The 21,854-nt window shown below is 41.7% G+C and overlaps 1 protein-coding gene across 2 annotated transcripts in view; it reads right to left on the reverse strand.

Annotated features, from left to right (window-relative positions):
- Positions 1 to 21,854, reverse strand: part of Man2a1 (mannosidase alpha class 2A member 1) — a 154,694-nt gene that overhangs the window by 21,423 nt on the left and 111,417 nt on the right. For both annotated transcript variants that reach the window (XM_021643630.2, XM_021643631.2), the window contains 5 exons: positions 20,394 to 20,615; positions 19,196 to 19,318; positions 16,616 to 16,730; positions 3,925 to 4,058; positions 820 to 961 (listed from right to left, as the gene is read on the reverse strand). In XM_021643630.2, the coding sequence (XP_021499305.1) occupies positions 820 to 961; positions 3,925 to 4,058; positions 16,616 to 16,730; positions 19,196 to 19,318; positions 20,394 to 20,615 (736 nt within the window). The remainder of the gene's footprint in view (positions 1 to 819; positions 962 to 3,924; positions 4,059 to 16,615; positions 16,731 to 19,195; positions 19,319 to 20,393; positions 20,616 to 21,854) is intronic.

Consider the following 21,854-nt stretch of genomic DNA (forward strand, 5'->3'; position numbering starts at 1 on the left):
AATCACTTCCTAGTTACAGGGAAAGACCTATGGGAGCAGGCCTTCAACATATGAGGCCTTTGAGGGAGTAGTTCATAGCACCACGATCCAGGAAAAAACCAACACTGTACATTTGAACTACAGCATTACTTTTGCAAAACTGGCCAGATCATCCAAACTTCTGGAGTTTTAGTTTTCCAATGCAATAAATCACGATGACAGCACAAATCTCTGAAAATGATAAGGCTGTCAAAAGTAAATTACAGCTGCAATTTTTACATGAAATGTTTTCCAAAGCCTATGTGTTGGAGGCCTGGTCCCTAGTTACCAGGGTCACTTAGAAGTGACTAGGTCAAAATGAACTTCATTAATGGTAATTCCTTGAAATTTCACAGCTGCATGGCTGTTATATGGTGGGGCCTAGTTGAAAGTGTACCCCGACCTCGGGGTCCTCTCTCTTCCCCTTCCTAACTACCATGATGTCAACTCACTACAGCTTAAAATTGAGAGAGCCATGTGATGGCTGAAGCCTCTGACACTGTGAGCCAAAATGTAGATTTCTTTCCAAAAGTTGTTTCAGGTGTTCTGTTACATTGAAAAGCTAACAAACACACTTTAAAGCACTTTAAAAGCCACCGAGGCATGGCATCTTAACTTCTGCCTCATCATCTGAAGACTGAGGATTTTCATCTTATGCAGTTCTCATAAAGCTCAATGGTAACTACTTGCCTATCTTGGAGGAAAGCAGTTATTGGGAAGGATAATTAATACATCTGACCACAGAACTAGTGCACACTCAGAACTAAGAGGTTTCAGAGCAGAATACTAAACAGCACATACCAGAAGCCATACTGGACACGCCTAAAGACTGAGCAGCGAGCAGAGAGAGCCGATGCTCAGTGTCCTGGATGTAGGCCATGGTGCTCATCGGGTAAACGTTGGCTTGAAGGGGCAGTTTGCTCATCATCCTTCTGGGCTGAATCTACGAAACCAAGTAACTCTCATTTAGTCAACGTGTTAGTCACACACATACTTCTATAAACTAGATAATTTAGCTATTCTCTTCCCCAAGGGGAAAAGGGCATGACTTCTGCTCTTGCTCAAGCAAAAGAAATATTTAAAAATTAAAACACTCCTTAAAATCCTATGCGGAGAAACCACAAGGCTCTCAGTAGATAATCTTTGACTGTAAGAGGCAGAACTTGTCCAGATTTTAAAACTGTCATTTCTATTTTAATCACAAAAAAATGCCCACCAGAAGTCGCCTGGCTTCCCACATTTGCATAAAACAAGTTATGAGGTATTAAGTATTCATTTCTCACCTAGGCCTAACACATTGTTTTCACGCACAATTGTTCTCTGTCCCCATTCAAGAAATGTCTATTATTCTTGAATCAGTTTTAAGAAATAGCACAGAGCTTGCTACCAAACCCTCTAACATATTCCATTATTATCAAGTGCACATTTATAGTTTAAAATTTTCAGTGTTTACTCTTGTTTATTTTAAATGAAGATAATTCTGAATTCTAGCATGCCGACCTCCTGTTGGAAAGCATGAAATAGAATTGTACCCTTTGAGCGGCTGTCAGTGCTGAGAGATATTCCACTCAGGATCCTGTCACCACTGGATTTTACCACTTCAAAATGCCACCTCCTTCTTTAAATTTGTGAAAGTTTAAAACGAAACTCAAAAACTGTAAAGGCAGGAAGTTAGTACAGTGGCCCTCACGGGCTGAGTACCCCGCAATGGAAGCGTGGTCCATACCCAGCATGTCCCGGATCTGGCCTTCAGCATCCGCAATGAGTTCTCACCATTTCCTACCACCCACTGGTAACGCCGAGTCCCTTCAAATTCATGTTTAACTGTAACATGTGACTGTCATCTTATTTTGAGACTAGAGTCTTCAGAAATGGACATGGCTAAAACCTAGCATCCTTGTAAGAAAGAAATGTGGACACTCAGAGGCACACATGGCACCAATGTGAAACATCATGTGACAGCTGAGGAAGAGGCTGGGGAAGCACCTCCAAGAGCCAAACAATACCAGGATCATCTACACTTGATTAAACACAGGAAGCTAGGGCGAGCGAGAGAGCTGCTGTCCTAGAGGCTTTCATGACTCTGGCCTTGCACACAGCCTGACTCCAGGCATTCGGGCTCCAACAGAATGAAAGAATGACGTTCTGTTTTTTTTTAAGAGGCCCAGTTTGTGGTAAAACAAATGCATGGTAACTCTAGGAAAAGAAAGCGGTGATTAAGATGGGCCAGGGATGGAGGGGAGGAGAGAAGAGGAAAAGGGAGAGATGGAGGGGAAAGTAGACAGGGTGGGGAAGCAGGCAGGTTACCTCCAAGGAATTCTCTATTCCTCTTAATCATGCCAGGCTCCACACTGATTAGGCCGTATTGTTTAAAGTGATAAAAGGACATGGAAAGATACCTCAATTGTGTCCTTACTGTCCTTACCCTCGACTGTGAGTCTCTCTGCTTTTGCTCAAGAACTCATAGTTCCATGGGTTAAAATAGGGCTTATTTTAAATATTTACACTGCGGGCCTGAAATAATACCAGTATCTCATTTGATCACTAGCCACAGAATGTACATTTTTAGTAATTCACTTTTTACTAAGTTTTCTTATTCATATGTAAACCAATACACACAAATATTCATTTCTGTGAGATTTTAAGAAAATATTTTGTTTTGTACATAAGAAAAGTGAATCACCATAAAGTCAGAGTTTCATTTGAAGACCAAAAAGCTGTAGTAGAATTAACATGCTAATCAGAATGTATGCTGCAATTTTTGTTCTCTGGAGAAGGTTTAAATTTAACTTTTTGCAGGAAATCATAGAAGAGAAAATTATCCAGCCCTTTCCACTTATAGCCAGTTGAAAGTCAGACCAAGTAAAAAGCATATGTTGTGAAATTATTTCTATTCATAGGCAAGAATTTTTGAAATGCAAATGTTTCAAAAATATGTTCATGTTTTTAGTGGTATTATTCAAAAGACATGTTGTCACACATATACACTGAAAAAAATAGAAATTAAGATAGCAATCCGAAAAGCTCTCTTAAGTACAACTGAAAGAATTGACAACATACAAGTATAAGGCAAGAATTAATTTTCTTACCATACTTACAATTACCGTGCGATGGCTTTGATTAAATACATAGCAGCCCACATTTCTGAAGCGGCATATACTTCACTATGTACATGCGCGTGTGCTCGCCCACTTGTGTTAACAGATGCAAAGAAGTGTCATAAAGCTTAAAAGATACCATTATTACAGCATGAAGAATAAATGACAAGGATATATGAGTTCTTCATGAAGAAAAAAAGGTATCATTCAAGCCCTAATTATGTTTCCTTAAAAATTATATAATTTTTTAAAAAGCGTTTAATATATTTATGGTCATCAAGTTCTCATTTTTAAAGATCTGTATTTTAGAAATTGTATGTGTAGGGGTGTGTGTGTGTGTGTGTGTGTGTGTGTGTGCATGTGCGTGACTTTGTGTGTCCTGTGTGCATGAAGGTGCCTAGACAGGCCGAAACCCCTAGCAATGGAGTTACAAGTGGTTGGGAGGCCCTGACAGGGTGATCGGAACTGAACAAGGCCTTCTTCAAGCGAGCACTCTCTCTAGCCCCTGAGCTTTCAATCTGAAGAAATAAACTTTTACAATTAGATATTCTAAAACCACGGCCGCTCAAAGATTTGTTCTAACTTGGAAATCTGACAGTAGATCCTAAAAATGCCTGTCAAAATTTGGCTTTAGTTTTGAAATAGTTTGCAACGTGAGGAATATTTTTCAAATGACTCAAAATTAACTGAACAATTAGCCTGCATAAAAACTTACACATTCCACACATGAACACATATATCCCACGTAAATACACACATAAAAATGGCATACAAATACTACCATCGTAGCGATTTTAGAGAAAATTACCTGGTATCCGTTTAGATCAGTATAGAATCTATTTTGGCTGTTTATTTTAGATGAAATTCTCATGACAATCTCGTAGTTATGTACACTCCGGATGTCCACAATATTAGAGACTTCCATGGACTGTCCTTCTATTCCTAAATTTAAAAGAAAATACACATTAATATACTGTGAAGAGTTCTTCCTGTACATCTCCTTGTTTTCTGATCCCTAACCACCTCTCATGTATGAAATGCTGTAACGATTTAACATTTTTCTTTCAGACTGTAGGCAGTATTTATGTAAAAGCATATGAAATTCAATAAGAGGACGAGATAGAGCAGGAATATAGCACATCATGTCTTTCTCAGTGAGTTCTGAGGGGAAGGAAGACAGGAAGTGAACAAAGAGCACGCCGCGCTGGCCAGCCCTCTCCCAACCTGCACCATTCTCTCCAACAAAGACATCATGACTCACCCTGTCTTTACGCCCTAGAATCATTACTTCAGAAACTGGGGCATGGGGAAGAATCATGGTTACAATGGGGAGGAAACGGGAAGTGGAGACACTTTTTTTTAGTGGCCACAATCAGATCTATGAACAGGCAGTTTAAAAGAAAGGATACCTCCATCACTACTGAAAAGTTAAGTGTGTGTGTGTGTGTGTGTGTGTGTGTGTGTGTATGTGTGTGTATTACATAGGACAATACAATCCTCTTTGAGCTAGGATATAAATCATTCTGGATGTAAACATTACTTTTACTATGTTTACAGAAAACGGAATGTTTTTAAAAATTAATTAATTAATTACAGTTTATTCACTTTTTATCCCAGCTGTAGCCTCCACCCTCGTCCCCTCCCAACCCCACCCTCCTTCTCTCTTCTTCTTCTATGCCCCTCCCCCAGTCCAGTGATAGGGAGGTCCTCCTCCCCTTCCATCTGACCCTAGCCTTTCAGGTCTCATCAGGACTGGCTGCACTATCTACCTCTGTGGCCTGGTAAGGCTGCTCCCCCATCAGGGGGAGGTGATCAAAGAGCCAGCCACTGAGTTCATGTCACAGACAGTCCCTGTTCCCTTTAGTAGGGAACCCACTTGGACACTGAGCTGCCATGGGCTACATCGGTGCAGGGGTGCTAGGTTATCTCCATTCATGGCCTTGGTTAGACTATCAGTCTCAGAAAAGACCCCTGGCTCAGATTTTTTGGTTCTGTTGCTCTCCTTGTAGAGCTCCGTCCCCTCCAGGTTGTTCTGTCTCGCCCTTCTTTCATAAGATACCCTGCACTCTGCCCAAAGTCTGGCAATGAGTCTCAACATCTGCTTTGATTCCCTGCAGGGCAAAGCCTTTCAGAGGCCCTCTGGTAGGCTCCTGTCCTGTTCCCTGTTTTTTCCCTCTTCTGATGTCCATCCCGTTTGCCTTTCTGAATGAGGATTGACCATCTTACCCAGACTTCTTCTTGGTTAGCTTCTTCAGGTGTACAGATCCAAATATTTTAAAACAAAAATAAAATGCGTGTGGAAATTTAATAAACCTAAGATATCCAAATGCACAACACAGGGCTTGGGGGTGTGTGTGGCTTAGTGATAGAGCGTGTGCTTAGCACAGGTGTGGCCCTGAGTTCAAGCCCCAGCACTCAAACCCTCAAAATTCGATTCCCCCAACGAAAATGAAAGTCCTCATAAAGCTGAAAGGAGCTCAGATGATGACAGGATGTTAGCCCTCATTCCCGGGGAGTGCCTGCCGGATTTCTCTCTAGATTAGATATTCTCTCAGGGGTCAACAGAATTCATGAAATAAAACGAAGTCTTAACAAGAGAGAACATCATTAATTTTAATTCATGTCTCTCCAGAAAACATTTACAAAGAACATGCTTTAAGGAAAATATTAATAATTTCATGTTACCTCTGGCAATGATAAATTATCCCATTGAGAAACTCATCTTTCTCAAGCCCAGTACTGTGCTCAGATCCTGTTGTGGCAACAAATATTTGAAACCCCCTTAAAAAAGGAGCCCTATGTTCATTCACAAATCTGCAAGGCACTAATTTAAATTCTGAACCAGGACAGTCTTCTAAAATAAGTTCAAACTTAAAATGCCTATTATGAAAACAAAACAAAACAAATAAAAAACAAATAAAAAACCTGTAACTGCAATAAAAGCCAGCCAGTGCACTCAAGAGACTAGACAAGCAGCACGGGTGACGAGGATGGAACGAAGCCAACTTCCTTTTCTGTGTCAAGAGTTCCCCGAGCACCTTCAGAAAGGCCTGAGGGTTGAATGGAGAACCACCTAGGGCAGGTTAAAACCACTGGTCTGTGTTCTCTGCAGAAAGTGACAGAAGATAGTTAATTTACCAAAATGGTTCTCTCTGGCATGGGCTACGAGGGCTTTCTAGGCTCTTGTAGGTTTTCTACATCCTTGGGACAGACAAATGTTAGTCCAATGTTAGTCCTTTAAAGAGGGGGAAAGCAAGGCCACGGCTGGGATGCAGCAATATGAAATAAGTGCTCAGACCTGCCCCTTTGCTGCAGAGAAGGAGGGTGTTTGTCCTTATCAACGCAGGGCAAGAGCAACTGGAGACAGGTAAAAAGTGGTCCCCAACTGCCCAAGGGGCCGAAGTCTCTCCCTAAGCGACTGTCCAGGGAAGGGAGATCCCGGCCTCAGCCTCGGAGCTGGGCACTGTGTCTTCTTCCCCAAGTTCACTAGCTTTTCTCAGACACGCTCTCTTACACAGCATCCTACCTTCCCATTCTAACCTCTGAGCAACCTGAGGGTCAAGCACAGCTCAACAGAACTAACCATGAAAGAAGAACACATCCCTCACCAAGAGAATAATCTAACGGGAGGGAAAACTGGCCTGTAATTAAGTAAAAGCATCTGGGAAAATAAAGGAGTATGATTTTCCTCACGAGCAAGCACAGACACGTGAGAGTGCAGGCTCCTCACGGTGCATATCCGCACGCTCTGAATGCCTACACAGGAGGGTAGAAGCTGAGAGAGCATGAGAGCAGCCAGCAGGTACTGACTCTTACTGTGGGCATTTTCTTGTTGCGTGTTTCATAGGGCACTTCTTTAATCCTGACCCTAAGCCTGGGAGGAAGGCACTTGCTAATGGTGCCAAGGCTGGTGGCACCAGGGCTAAAGCTCTCTCTCTTGTCATCATGCCTCCAGAAGACCAATGACTGGAAAGTTGAAGCTGCTTTAGAAGAGAGAGGAGAGGGAGAGTTTGGGAGAGGAGAAACCATGCTTGTAGAAACTGAGTATAAGAAAGATTTTAGCTATAAGGAGGGGAGGGCAGGAAAGGAGTAAGGAAAAGGGGAGAAAAGGAGGAGAGGGAGAAGAGAGAAAAGGTGACAGATGCTGAGCTGATACACTTCAAGAGGGCAGCCTACTGAAGTCTAGTTAAGGGAGAAGACTTGCCAGCACCCAAAGCTAGCCTGCCTCTTTATAAAACAACTCCAAGTCCTATTTTTTTAAAGGCTATGTTCTTTAGAAGTCAAGAAAATGATATGGGTTTAAAAACCTGGCTATTCTAACTGCATTGGTTCGTTGAGATGTATAGTCGTTGGGTCTGGTTAGTCTCAGTGGTTTTCATTTGCGAGCTTTTTATAATTAAGTTTATTTTTAAGTGACTCCAGACACAGGCTCTGTTCCGCAGCAGTTCCTACGGGCTGCACCACACTCCGTTCTCAGCCAGCATGACTCTCCCACTGCAGCAGGGAGGCAAGCAGTGCTCGTACAGGAAGCCCACATAGCATGTCTTCTGCCTACCACTAAGAGTACAACATGGGAGAGCACTCCAGATGTCCATCAACAAGGAAACGACTAGAAAACCATCATGCTCTGGGACACAGCATGGCGAAGGAAAAGAATGCGGCAGCTGCCTATCTATGCAGAATGGTCTTGGAGGGAACGCACACTTGTATAAACCTTGGGCTGAAAATTGACACGAACGCAAGGCTATGCATTTCCAGAGGCGAGGAGGTGTCTTTGTGCATGGGTGAACATACCTGCATTTCTTCTCCTGAAGAATGCATGGGGCAGAGAGATACCAAAGGGCTCAACATTACATGTATCAGGTGTTAAAACTGTGGCAAAGGCAAGTGTATGTGTTATTTGTGTTTATAAAAATACTTTAAAGGACCTAGAAAGAAAGAATATTTTCCTAGATGGCAAGAAAACGATGGGTCACCATCAGGAGGCCCAGTCACCCATAATTTCAGTGCTGCAGACAAATGGTACCAGTGTCCTCAGGGCTCTGCCCTGTGTGACAGCTCAGGAGATTGGGGACACAAGAGAGGAGGCATCACCTACTCAATATTTGCTTAGCATTAGCTTAGTTGACCTGTGACACACCTTTCTTGAGAGAGAGCCTGACGTGTCCCAGTAAGTAGCCTAACTGCTTGAGTTAGGCTTGGAGGAATGTCCTCCACGGGAAAACAAGGCCACCAGGGCAGAGGAAGTTCTTTGTAAAAGGGTAAAGTGCAAATTTTATTTAAGATGAGATCAATTATGAATGAGGCAGAGGCAGGTAGATCTCTGTGAGTTTGAGGCCAGCCTGTTCTACAAAGTGAGGATAGCCAAGGCTACAGAGAGAAACCTTGTCTTGAAAAACCAAAAAAAAAAAAAAAAAAAAAAAAAAAAAAAAAGTTTAAAAGATGTCCAAACAAAACAACAACCGAAAAAGTTGCTTTTCAAAAAGGAAACAATGATTTCATGAATCAACAGGCTTTGGAAGGAACATAGCATACCAAACAGTTCTGATTTTTAAAGAGCCCATCAACACAAGCTAGTCAGCAAGACACAGCACCAGCCTGGCCTGGGAAGACACTGCGGGAGCTCATATCCCAGTCTCCATGTGACTTTGGCCATGTACCCAACTGATCCCCACGGGGCTCTGAGGAGCACTGTCAGGCCGCCTCCTTCCAGATCTCAGACATGCTCCTGGCCAGGTGCCCTTCACGGAAGCAGGTAGTTCATAGGTCACTCTATGCTGACCTGTGCAAAACAACCCTGCCATGGGGCCACTTGCCTGCAATCTTCCTTTTCTTGCACTCTTTTATAACATTTCTTCCAACTTACAGGGGCAGGAAGGACGGAGGGAGGAGAGAGGGAGGAAGCAGTGGAGAAGGGGGCAGTGTGGAACAGAAGCACACCCTCAGCCATTCCCACTCACACGGGTGCTGAGCAATCATAATTTCAAATATTGGTGTATGATAGATTGATTAATGACTAACAGATACTTTTATCAAACATAGCATCCAATTGTTTGGCATTGTTAACAATACCTTAACAATAACCTTTCCAATACCCAATCAAGTTGACAGGCAGTAGTTCATTAAAATAATTAGCCAGTACATTAAAATAACTTAATTTTAAAATAATTAGAATAACGTTTGATAGTCATTCTTTGACTTCAGTGCCTAACTCAGAAGGAGTTCAAAGTGCTATATAATATTCCTATAACCTTTTTTCCATTACCAGCTTCTAATTTGTATAAGCAGCACTCCTTTGCATTTGGTATTTATGAAAACCAAAAGGTACAGTTCATTGAGAGAAACATTTTCATTAAAATTTATAAAATCAATTCTCAAAATAGTTATGTATTATTTACATTGTTTTGATAACTCAATCCAGAAAAACAAAACACTTGGAGCCTTAGGATGAGCTTTTAAACTTTAAATATACATGCACCCATACACGTTCAACAGATATGATTACAGACTCAGAGAAGTCATGAAAAGTCGACTAACAAACAAGACTGTCAAACACAAAAATACAACATTCAGATCTATCCGGTGGGGACACAGAAGGCAAATATGACAACAGGAAGAAAATGAAGATGTGAAACTGCTGACTGCCAGAGAACAGTTAGTACAACCTTTTTAAAAATTCATGACTGCGCAATGAATTGCTACCCATGGATATGTTTATTTTTAAATGTCACTGTTAACAATACCAAATGACATCCTTTGCAACTATTTAAATACACAAAGAAAAATACCTTGTCAATTTAAAAAACATATTGGAGACACAGAGTCCTTCAAATTCTTAGAGGAACCAGGGAGTTTGATCTAGCCAACCTCCCTTTATTCTTTTCCTTTCTTTCCACACATTCAAGTGATGCTTTGTCAAGACCTAGCACCCCAAAACTCACTCCCTATATCAAATCTTCCACCTCTCCTAGCCCCAGGTACCATTCTTTGGACATTTTTATATTTTATACACAAATTATACAATTTGTCTGGCCCACTCTGTGTCTTAGGTAGATACAGCTCCTAACGACTCATCAGGCTTCCTTTCATACTTAGTTATCCTCTACAGCTCCCAATGTGGGGTCTGGAACTGTCACCATTGGAGGGTTCCAGCTAAGAATTGCTCCTGTGCATTCCGCTGTGCTTCCCACCCTGGGGCGCAGGGTCAGAGTTCAGCCGAGCACACGTTCTCCAGGGATGCCATTTCCCGGTTAAGGAGCTACACCTCCGATGCAGCAGCTGCCCTCAAACAGTCCCAAGGTAGCCTGAGTCTGAATTGGTGTAACCAGAATGTGCTTACGGACCCTTAAAATAACTTCTCTTGCATGCCTGTAGGGAATAATCAGGTTCCACACATAGTGACTTATTTCAATTTTTAAAAGTTCCAATTAACAGGAAAAAGGTCCTTAGCAGGCAATTGCACATTATGATATTCCAAAAATGTTTTAATTACCTAGGTCTGCCTAGCCATAACTTACTGGTTCTTACTAAATATGGAATATAGCTCTGGGGGAAAGTGGAAGTTTGATTGCAAGCCATTTTAACATTCTCATGAATCTTTTTATAGAAATGAAAACAACTTGTGTGATGCTCTGGGGTCGTGGTTGCAAGGGGGTGGACCCCAGGCTGGAGGGCCCACACTCAGCCATCCTTAGCGAGCAGTTTTAGAACTAAGCAGTCACACGCAAGAGACTTCACATACGTCTAAGTTTCATGGAGACTCCTGATGGTTATTCATAATTGGCCCTGTGCTCTTTCTGTAGATTAAGAGACAGAGTTCCCAAGATCTGAGAGGATGAGTCCTAAAGGTTATGTAGCTTCACAGAGGTGAGAAAAAGAACTTGCTCTGAAGACTGGGCTCCCTCATCCTCAATGGGAACACCCTCCATGGTTAACCTGGGGAAGGTCATCTAAAAGTCCAGCACCATGAAATAAACGTGGTTTTTATAATGTACTCAGAACTGCACAGAGGGAAAGCAAGCACTCTGTTTGCTGGCGACAGCTGTCCAAGAATGAGTCAGTCTGCGTCAGAGGAGCTCTCCTGCGCTCTTGACAGAAGTTCATTACATTTTTGCCTCCGGCTACTGGCTTTATTTTACCAGGACCCATTACACATATACAGTACTGTTATAATATGCTGGTGAAAATAGGGTAAGAATATTGCTCTTACAATATTTCTCCTAAGGCTGAGACGTGGCTCTCACACATACTCACTCATTCACAACCACCTGCCCAGGAAAACACAGCCTTGAGGCAGCGGGGAGCTGCATGGAAGATAATCAACAGAATTGGGACCTAAACCTTTGCCAGTGAAAACATACATGACATGCTGGTAACCCATAGCAATCTAATTTTTCAAAGTAGTGGCTGATGTCAGAAAACTGGGGCATTAAAAATGTCTAATAATTACAACTATGAAGAAAAAATGAAGCTTTCTTTGCCCATGCCACTTACTGATCCTTATGTTACTCCTTTTGTAAATATTCAGTATCAAATGTAATAGATACTCATATCTATACAATTTTCTGCAGAAAGAGAACACGAGGCTTCAAACATCAACTTAATGGAAAGAAAAATTAATTCCTACCTCCACAAATTTCATCATCAGAAAAATGCCATCTTCCTACAAATTAAATAATCTTTTAGAAGGTATTTCAAATGGTTCCAAAGGGTATCAGATTAAATTGTGTGGGTCATAAATGGATTTCTTACTAACCCTGGCAAAAAAAAGTGAAAAATTTCCTCAGACATGTCTGAAGTTGCTCTGGTCTTGACATTTCAAAGTTTGTGAGCATAAGATTTCCTCCAGAACCTTCTGAATATGACATGTGAGAGATAATGAAAAGAAAAACATATTTATTTTTCTTAAAACTCTGTGTGTGTGTGCGCGCGCGCGTGTGTATACCACATGCATGCAGTGCTTGAGGACCTGAGAAACGATCCCCTGCAACTGGAGTTATGGTTGTTCTGAGCTGCCGTGTAGGTACTGGTGATTGAACGCAGGTCCCTGCAAGACCAGCCAGTGCTCGCTGAGCCATTTCACCAGCCATTAAACACGGTGTTTGTGAATAGCTAAGTCACGTGGAGAAAGTGAGAGCCTTTCAACTGAGCTGCTGCCCAAACCTGTGGAGAATGCAAACAGAGACACCACAATTCAAACCCAAAGCAGGTGGCTGTACCAAGGCCTGTCAACACAGTTGGTTTCGGTTTCACAATCAATAATGACCACTTGGTCTGTGAAAGTTGGAACGCATTTGATTTATGTTTTTGACAAAGGTTTCTTTAGGGTAGAAGGGGCCACAAAACAAGGACAGACATGGACGCCTGAGAGGATGCCTGAGAGGACACCTGGGCAGGTCTACAGATTCTGGAAAGACCGTTTCATTAAACTGAACACTTAACACAGGCTATCAGTTAAGAGACGGTCAATGTTGCTAAAGAAATAAATTATGTTTTAAAATTAGCAGGTAACAACCTAACAGTGATACGCACATGAGCACACGATAGTAATAATCCTTTTACTTCCTACCCCATATCTTTGGCACTTGTATGATGAAATGCCATATGGAAAACCACTACTTTGTATGTTAATTTAAAATCTTAATAAAGGGCCTGGGGGATGGTTCAGGTGAGAACTCATTGCTCTTGCAGAGGACCCAACTGTTGTTCGCAGCAGGTTCAGGGGATCCAAGACCCTCTTCTGGCCTCTGCTAGTACCAGCACCATATGCACACGTGTACATGCACATGAATGCTCACATGCGTGTGCGCGCACACACACACAATTCAAAATAAAATAGATGTTAAAAAGAAAATACTGATGAAATTTAACCTCAAAAGAAACTTGATAGCAGTAACAAACAGGTTTCATTCATTAACACTCACCCAGTAAACGGAGGGCAGAATTAGCATATATATAGAAACAGCTCAGGAAGTTAAATCTGAGAAGGAGTATTTTTGTTATTTTAAGAAATATTAGCTAAGAGTCAATCTACAGAAACAGAGACACTGCCTGCAGGCCTCTCTCCCTGGAAGACACTGACTTGACTCCACTACACTGTGATTAGGCATCTAGAAACCTTATTTACTCAGGAAGCCAAACTGCAGCATATTCAAGAATTTCTGGGTGTTTCTAAACATCTGTAAACTTCATCACATTTTAAACCCCAGATACCATTCACTTGCAGACCCCACATTCCCACCACAAGCCTTAAGTGACCTCACAAAAAACTCAATGAACCAATACCCAGAGAAGGAGTCCTCAGGAAACCCTGGAGAGGAAGTCCAATGGGAATGGGCAACAGAGAGAGGAGAAAAGGCTAGGTCTCCCCTGGGTGTGGCTGTCTTTTTCTAAGTTGCAAACTTATTGAAAGGAGGTCAAATCCAGATACAGGAGGGGATATGATTTGTAGATGATTCAGAGGTCTCATCTCCCACCAAACTACTTCCACATTAGAATGAATATGAACGTTCAGGGCTGAAGAGAATCCAAGACTTATATGTCACTTCAAATCTGTACAGCTGACTTCAGGTCTAATCTAGACGACCAGAATAAAGCTCACCCAGAAAAGCACGCTCAGTTAATTTCACATATATTCCCTCACCTGTCACTTCGAACACATTTCGAAACCCTCCTGCTTTTGAGCTACAAAAATCTAATACTGGCACAAAAATGTGTCACCCCAAGTTTAGTCTACTCATTGAGAAATCCAGAGGCAATACAAATGTTGCATTTTTTTTTAAGAAAATCTGTCAATATCGTTTGTATCCAAAACAGAATACTCTCCATTGCTTAACTAACTAAAGTTTATTTTAAAGGTACCTCTATTCCCTAGAGGTCAGACTTCCATATTTATCCAGCAACTACAGGGAACAGATTAGATGCTGAGAAAGGTGAGCCCGGGACAGGAACCAGATGCCAGAGGCTGCTGATGCACAAGGCTGTTCAGCTTGGTAATGAGAGGTATCCGCTCACTGGCAGCATCTCTAAAATCTGTGCACCTGAACCTGAGCAAGGAGAGGGAGAACAACCCAGGAAGGAAACACCGTGAAATAAAAGGACAAAATAAAGCAGGGAAAAGAGAGAGAAGTCAAGCCAGCAAAAAGAAATGGACTCCCACAGAGAGCCAGCAACTGCCAGAGTCAGCAAGAGCTGCGGGTTGGAAGCCAGAAGCCAGTGGAACCTCAGAGGCCCTAGCTTCTGCTGTGGAGCTGCCAGTCAGGCCGGACAGGGCTGCGTCCAGGAGAGGGACAGCGGAAAGGTATGGGAAAGATGACAGCCACTTAGTTGTGATGAGCACAGTTTCTTGGCAGAAGGAAACAGGCGGGTCAGAGTCAATTAATTTCCAGATCGGCTGCTGGTCTATGACAGCAGGCAAAGCTACAGCCACTAGCAGCAGAGGAGCTCTGTCTGCCTTACATGAAGGCAGGACATGAGGGCCATCCTGAAGCAGGACTTCCTGGGCCTTGGAGAACCCAAGGAAAGCTAAGGAGATGCAGTGGCATAGATGGGAAGGAATAAGTAAAAGCAAAAGCAGCTAAGGGAATATATTTCAGTGAGGTTAGACATTTCAGAAGCGATGTTCCAGGAATTATTCTGAAATAACTTATCTCTAAATTCAACTAAGGCAAAGCAAAGGTAAACAGGTCTATGCGGCTGTACTCAAGGGGAAGTCTTCTTATAAAAGGAAAAGAAGATACAGGGAGAAACAGAAGGGGTGAATATGACTAAAGTACATTATATGAAGTGTGGAAAAGTAAAAACAGAACCTTTTACTTACACATTAATATATGTTAATAAAACATCTTTTCTTACAGAAAGCAATGCCGAGGACTGAACCTGGGATCTCACATGTGCTAGTTAATCACTACTCTACTCAGCACGGTCCTAGTCTTCTTTTCTTACTTTGAAACAAGGTCTCACTAATTTACCCAGGCCTTTGTTCAAGCTGGCAATCCCCCTGACTCAGCCTCTCAAGGAACTAGGGTTATAAGTCTATAAGTAAAACAAAACTCATATTTTTATGTGTGATGCTATTTCCCACTTATAACATGAAATAGTTGGCAATAGTCGAAAATGTGATGTCAGACCTTTCAGGAGTGAATTAGTAAAAATGGCCAAAAAGACCCTGCCTCCTTCATGGTTCTGACTTACTGGAGGTTTGGGAAACTCAAAAAAAGGGCTGGTGGAAAGCGATTCTACATAACACGGGAGTCACACATAAGCACAAAGAGTTCAGGTCCAGAGCTAGCTTTTACATCTCTAGAGGGCTTCCTGATTCAACCCAGGAACCATGGATTACTTAGAACATGTACTGTATTACTCCCAAGAAGTCCTAGGAGAAAAAAATTGATGATGCCTAGTAACATAGGAAAAGGCAAAACTAGTGAAATATAAAGTGACATGATTAAATACTTGCAAAATTAAGTTTAAATTGTGAAATCGAGAAATTGAATATTAGTTGTTTAAGAAATTCTGTGATGTTGCTGCTGTTTCCCTAGAACCTGAAAGCAATCCATGCTTGTTAGCTGTTTATTCTTAGGTGGTAGTATTCCTTATTCCCTACCTGTATGAAAAGTCATGGGTGGAATATTTTTCCTTCCCTATTTTTTTTCAGCTTAGGTAACAGCAAGACAACTTCAAGTGGCATATCTGTAAAGACTGTCTCTAGGATAGTTGATGTCACAGACACTGGTCTAGACAGTAGCTATGCTGCTATTTTATTTTATAAAACCTAAATACTGAATTGCTTTTAGGTCTTAAAAATAAGGTTTATTGTTGATAATTTCATGACTAAGACAACTGCTAATGAGGAAGGAGGAGATGTAGAAGGATGGATGTCTAGTTGGAGAATGTGAATCATTCCCACTATCTGTATGTAAATATGACGTTGGAACTCAGACTGTAGATACAAAGTCAACTTAAGAATATTACTTTGTCTCTAAAACAACTTATAGTTCAGTAAAAAAAAAAATGTGCTTCAAGGTATTTGATCCAACTGTGAACCCCAATATTGTGCTGTTTACTGGAAAAGCCTGTTTCTAGTTGTGGTGTGTCTCAGCTCTAGCACACACCTTTAATCCAAGAGTTTTCTGTGTCAACAGGATTAATCAACTGTAGGTCAAGAGGCAGAGCAAGCAACCAGTTGACAGATCGTGAATGTATGAAAAAAACAGAGAGTAAGAGGAAGTCAGGAAGTAGAAGGGAAAGACATTCAGGGGAGGGTTTTGAGACAGCATGGAGAAGGAGAGCTTTTCTTTTTCTCATGGGACTTCAGCTGAGAAGGAAGGTCAGCGGGGTGCTTTCTCTTTCTCTTTCTCTGAGCTAGCAGGCTTGTACTCCAGCATCTGGCTCCTTAGTCTTTACTGGTAACAATGAACAACTGAGATTTTGTTAAAAACAAATAATGGAAGAAAAGTAAGACTTCATCACCCCGTGTGACAGCTGTGCTGTCTTCTTACCCTGTGTATTGTACAGTCGGACTTTGTGAGTGACATGATCAAAGAAGCTCGTTATTTCTGAATAGATCCTTCCACGCGTCACTCTGACAGAGGGCTGTCGCAGGGATACATATGGCTGAGGAGAAAGGAACATTTTTAGAAAAAAACAAAACAAAACAAAACAAGACAACCACCTTTGGTTTCTAAGCTTTCCAATGAAGTGTTTAGGAATAGTTTGTAAAATGACAAATCCGTACAATTCAATAGTCATAACTGTACATGAAAGTCTTATAACTTGTCAGAATACAGAGGATATAAACAATGGACATAAGATAAAATTTTTTTTTCTTTCAAAAAACTATAAAGCCTATTTGCAAGTGCTTACAATTTGATTGGCCTTAGACAATCTACACGCATTCTCCTCACTTACAACAGTTTCTGATAGTCTTCTATTGTCCATACAGTTATTTAATGGAAATGAAGCCATGCTAAGTAGTAGCATCTCCCAGGACAGCACTTATGACCAAGTCCCAATGCCAATGAGATGGGCATATGGTGGGACTAAGCAAATAGGATGCAAGACTCAGAAACCATTTCCTCAAAGTGAGCCTGAGTGCAGAAACCCTCTGCCCTCTGGCAGAAAAGAGCTGGCTGAACAGAAAGCACATTTATGATCTTGGAAACCACTGGTTTAGTTCTCATTATTTACAATCAAGAAAATTAGGAAAATAAGAGCGCAGTTTGTGTGACTTGAGAGCAAATTTGTAAGTATTATTTATTTTAGCTCAACAGGAGCACAAAGCGAGGCTTTCAATGGAGCACTCTTGACCAGTAAGAGACTCTCAGAATTGTCTGATCTTTACCTCTTTGTCCACAGAAAAACAGACTGAAGCCAATAAAATAAGTATCACTTATAAAGTTGTTTTTCATATTTAACATATAGCTAGAAAATGGGTAGAGGGGATGGAACTGGGGACAAAGTTTTCTGGGCCCGACTCTCTTTGATAGAACCAGCCATCTCCTTCCCTGATGTTACAATGTGTTTACTTAGTCCTTTATATTTTCCTAACTGTTTCATCAATTATTACATATAGTTAATTTAATTACTAGTACCCACACATAACATTCCATAGTGATGGTGGGACGCTGAGGCAGGTTGATCATGAGTTTGAAGCCAGCCTGGGCTACAAACATACCAAGATGCAGTCTTAATTTAAAAAATATTAAATTACAATAAACACTCTGAAACAATAATTATCCAATGGAAAAAGCTATTATGTGTGACACATCCAAATAACTCCTGAGCAAGATTCCTGGCCCGTTCTGGAACAGATCCCATAAACTATAACTTTACTTGCAATCTTTCACTGGCTCGAACATAAACAAATCACCTTAGGGTGACCGATATAATCCCTAAAAATCTAGTCATTTTAGTGGGCAGCTTCTCTAAATTGTAAGAGAAAAAATAACTTTCTCAGAAGACTAGTCACTGGGCAACAGAACATTAAGGAGAGTAACTCATCCTGGGGTAGAGGAAACATGAAGGCATTAGGCGATGGGAAACGGCATTGTTACAGGAAGCACTTTTGATACGGATCATTCTCGGAGCTTGGGAAAAGTCAAAAAACATAGCTGTGAATGAGCTTTTGTAAAGTCTTTCCAGAATCAAGAACATCAGTAAGATACACAAGCCCTTATTGCCTTGCTTCATACACTGACCCAAAACACCTTTGCTCGGCTTCTCAGGAAATACTCTGGACTGCGAGAAAAGCTACAAAGAAAGCCAATTGGCAGGTGGATCTCAGTGAGTTCGAGGCCAGCCTGGTCTGCAAAGCGAGTCCAGGACAGCCAAGGTTACACAGAGAAACCCTGTCTTGAAAAACGAAAATAACAACAAAAGAAATCCAATTACAAGTCACTCTAGTGAAGAAGTGCGACAAAGCGGACCCACAACATGTGGAGATTCTGAAACTCAAGAGCCGGTGTCAGAATTATGCTTCCGAAGAACATTCTGTCAGATTGAGTTAAGAAGGAAACCCGAAAGGCAGTAAGCCAAAACTGAAGATGGGGGCTGTGGGTATGCTCAGAGAAGATTAAAGTCTTGCCCAAACATTGGCAGTGATTTTCATGGGGCTGCACACTACCATAAATTTCACTGTTTTCTGCACATTAGCTACGTTTTCAAATTGTGCCAGATTCTATGTATTGCTTTTATAGTCAGGAGTAGGAAAAGACGGTTTATTAGATCCCTACAGAACAGAGAGAAGTGATCCAGGGAACAACATTTTCCCCACAGGGATAGGCACTTTGCGTCTCCACACACACAGCGTGGCACAGCTAAGCAGAACCTGCTGCGAGCCAAGTCTAGGGCAGCTTTCTCTGTGGAGAACACTCATTCTTTGTGTCTTCCTACCTGAATTCCAGCTCTGACACATCTAGCTTTCAGGTATAAACTACCAACCTTTAATAAGGATAAATATAACTGCACAGCCAAGAGTGGCTCCGCCTCCAAGGATAACCCAGTGAGCCCGCCTATCTATGACCTTGGCAAGCACTGTTCCAGTAAGCATGCGCACCATCAGGCTCTGTAGCGACACTCACCTGGCCTTGCCCGTCAGGCAGGAAGAGGTAGGCACCACTTCTGTCTCTTTTATTTGTGGTTCCATACCACAGGAACTGCACCTTTATTTCATGGTATTTATTGTCTTCTTTCATTTTCACTTTCTAAGGATTATAAACAAACAGCAATTCATTACCAAAATATCATTAAGGTTGAGTTAAGAATGGGAGCCAAAATATACAAAGGCAGTAAGACAAAACTAAAAACAGGGACTGCGGATATGCTCAAAAGAAAAAAGACAACAAAATCTACCAGGATGGGTTGAAAATGCTCAGCTGGGTTTAGAGAGATGGCCCGGGGGGTAAGAGCAGTTGCTGCTCTTGCAGAAGACTTAGGCTTTTGTCCCAGTGCCCACATGGCAGCTCGCTACCTTCTGGAACTCCAGTTCTTGGGAACCAGACGGCCCTGCTCACCTCCAGCACCAGGTACCCAGGTGCGCACATGGACAAAAGGAACGCACTCACACACAGAAGAAGTGCTCATGTGACTTGAAAGGCTAAAGCAGAAGGATTTAGGTTTAAGGCTTAGTTTAGGTTAGGTTTAGCTAGTTTAGTTAGTTAAAATTTACTTTCATTTTATGTTTTTAGTTTAAGGTTAGCCTGGGCTTAATTATGAGTTCCAGGCAAGCCTGGACTACACAGTCTCATCCTTGTTAAAGCAAGCCTCTAATGTGTGAAATATTTGGTTAGTACCAAAATTTTATAGTTAGCCTCAGATTTTTAACCCTTAAAATAGGAACAAAATATTGTAATATACTTTAGCAAGGAACAAAGAACAGACTTATCTTCTCGGCCCTTCTACAGATGGAGACTTATAATGGCCAGCATACATGGGCCAGTATGTTTTGAAAACATAATGAAAGTAAACTAAAAATCAGAATTAATCTAAGAAACTTCACTTTGCGTTATACCTAACAGCTATTTTATTCTGTTAAACTGCTTTCCCAAGTTTCAATAAACACTTTCAGCTCCCACACTTACCTAATGGATAACCAGCAGCAGCACCGCACACCACACTGTGAGCAGCAGGTGGCTGGGGAAGGCAGAGAGCAGCTAATCCATCCTGTCTCCCAGAGTGTCTGCTGCAGCCCTGCATAGAGGCCTCTCCCCCTCTGCACAGTCCGGGAGATGTGCAGCGAACACAGTAAGATCTACGCTGTCACAGCTGTTCAGAACATACCTCCAGGAGCCCGGAGCGGTCAAACCAAAGTGCAAGGAAGGAGTTCTCAACAGCGATGGCTTCCTTCGCGTACACCATTTTCTTCACATGGAATATTCCGTTCTCCACTACTCCATCATTGTTATATAGGAAATAATCAGCCAGGTGTGAACTTGAACTCTGTGATTCTAAGAGCTTATACACTTTCAGTCCCAGTGGTGGTATATGAGCTAGAAAAGAAACCTTTAAAGGCAGGAGAGGGGATTATTATAGAGAAAAGCTATCTACCAAAGGTACAGCAGTTATATTTGTGGCAAAAACATCAAACTATCAAATTCTTAGAAAAAGGACACACTATTATCCTATAAATGCTTTAGGAGCTTAGTCAGGTTGTTCACACCTCAGCCTGTCCGGGAATCTAGTGACCTCAGGTTGGAAGGCTGACCAAAAAGCATTCATGTTCCTATTCCTCCTATGAATATATGACCCTCCTTCCAGTGTTCCACAGAGTCTCAAAAGATGCCTGGAGGTAGAAGCTCTCCAGGAAGGTAAGGACTTAATGTGAATCGTGTTTTCTTCCTAACTGTCGGAAGTCCCTTTGTGATGTTGTGCTTCCGTGTGTTAAAGAGGTAAGCGTAGCTCTGAGATATGCCATACACCATTCCAGTCAGCTCCGCCATCAGTTACCATGCTGTGAGCACACACTGAGCAGGACCTGGAGGAGGCGCCCTGAGCCCCTGCGCGAAAAGCTGGTTCACTTTCGAGACAGGCCGCTGCCTGTAAAACTGACCTGCCCTTGGACTCTACTTCCCAATTTATTTGCGGGACGGTGCTTCTCTGCGAGGCACCAGCCGTGGTTTTAAAAGAGCAGACATAACTCTCTTAAGTTACTGGTTTATTACTGTCTCTATAAGGCTTTAAACCACCTCCAGACTCCAAATGCTTAATATTACTAGTGATGTGGGACTCATCTAAAAACTATTTATCTGACACATACAGAGACAGACGGACAGCAAGACACATACACACAGACACACAGAGGTATACACATACTCTCTATTGGTTAAGTCCTGTGTTCCATAATTAAATCTCCAAAAAAGATATTTTAATGATCTCAGTTAAGTCTCCTTCCTATGATGTATTAAGTCTACAGTTGTGAAAAGTGACAACTAACCAACATTACTAGTATCAATAGTGTCATTGATCTCAATTCTCTGTGTATAATTATCATTGAGTTAGATATAAACATTTAAACATTTATTAGTTTATTATTTTAGAATCTAGTTAAAATATGCAGACTTAAAGTGATACACACATCCCACTAGCAAAATGTTACCTTCTAAAAACACTAATATTTTTCCGTTAGTGTCACTTAGCCACTGAGTTCCATCCTTTGGTATTGGATTTCACTCCAACATGATGGCTCACCGGGCGTGTTCTGGGTTACTATGTAGGCACAAGCTATGTACCTGGACTCTGCTT

The sequence above is a fragment of the Meriones unguiculatus genome, chromosome 15 (assembly GCF_030254825.1).
Source record: "Meriones unguiculatus strain TT.TT164.6M chromosome 15, Bangor_MerUng_6.1, whole genome shotgun sequence".
Lineage (NCBI taxonomy): Eukaryota > Metazoa > Chordata > Mammalia > Rodentia > Muridae > Meriones > Meriones unguiculatus.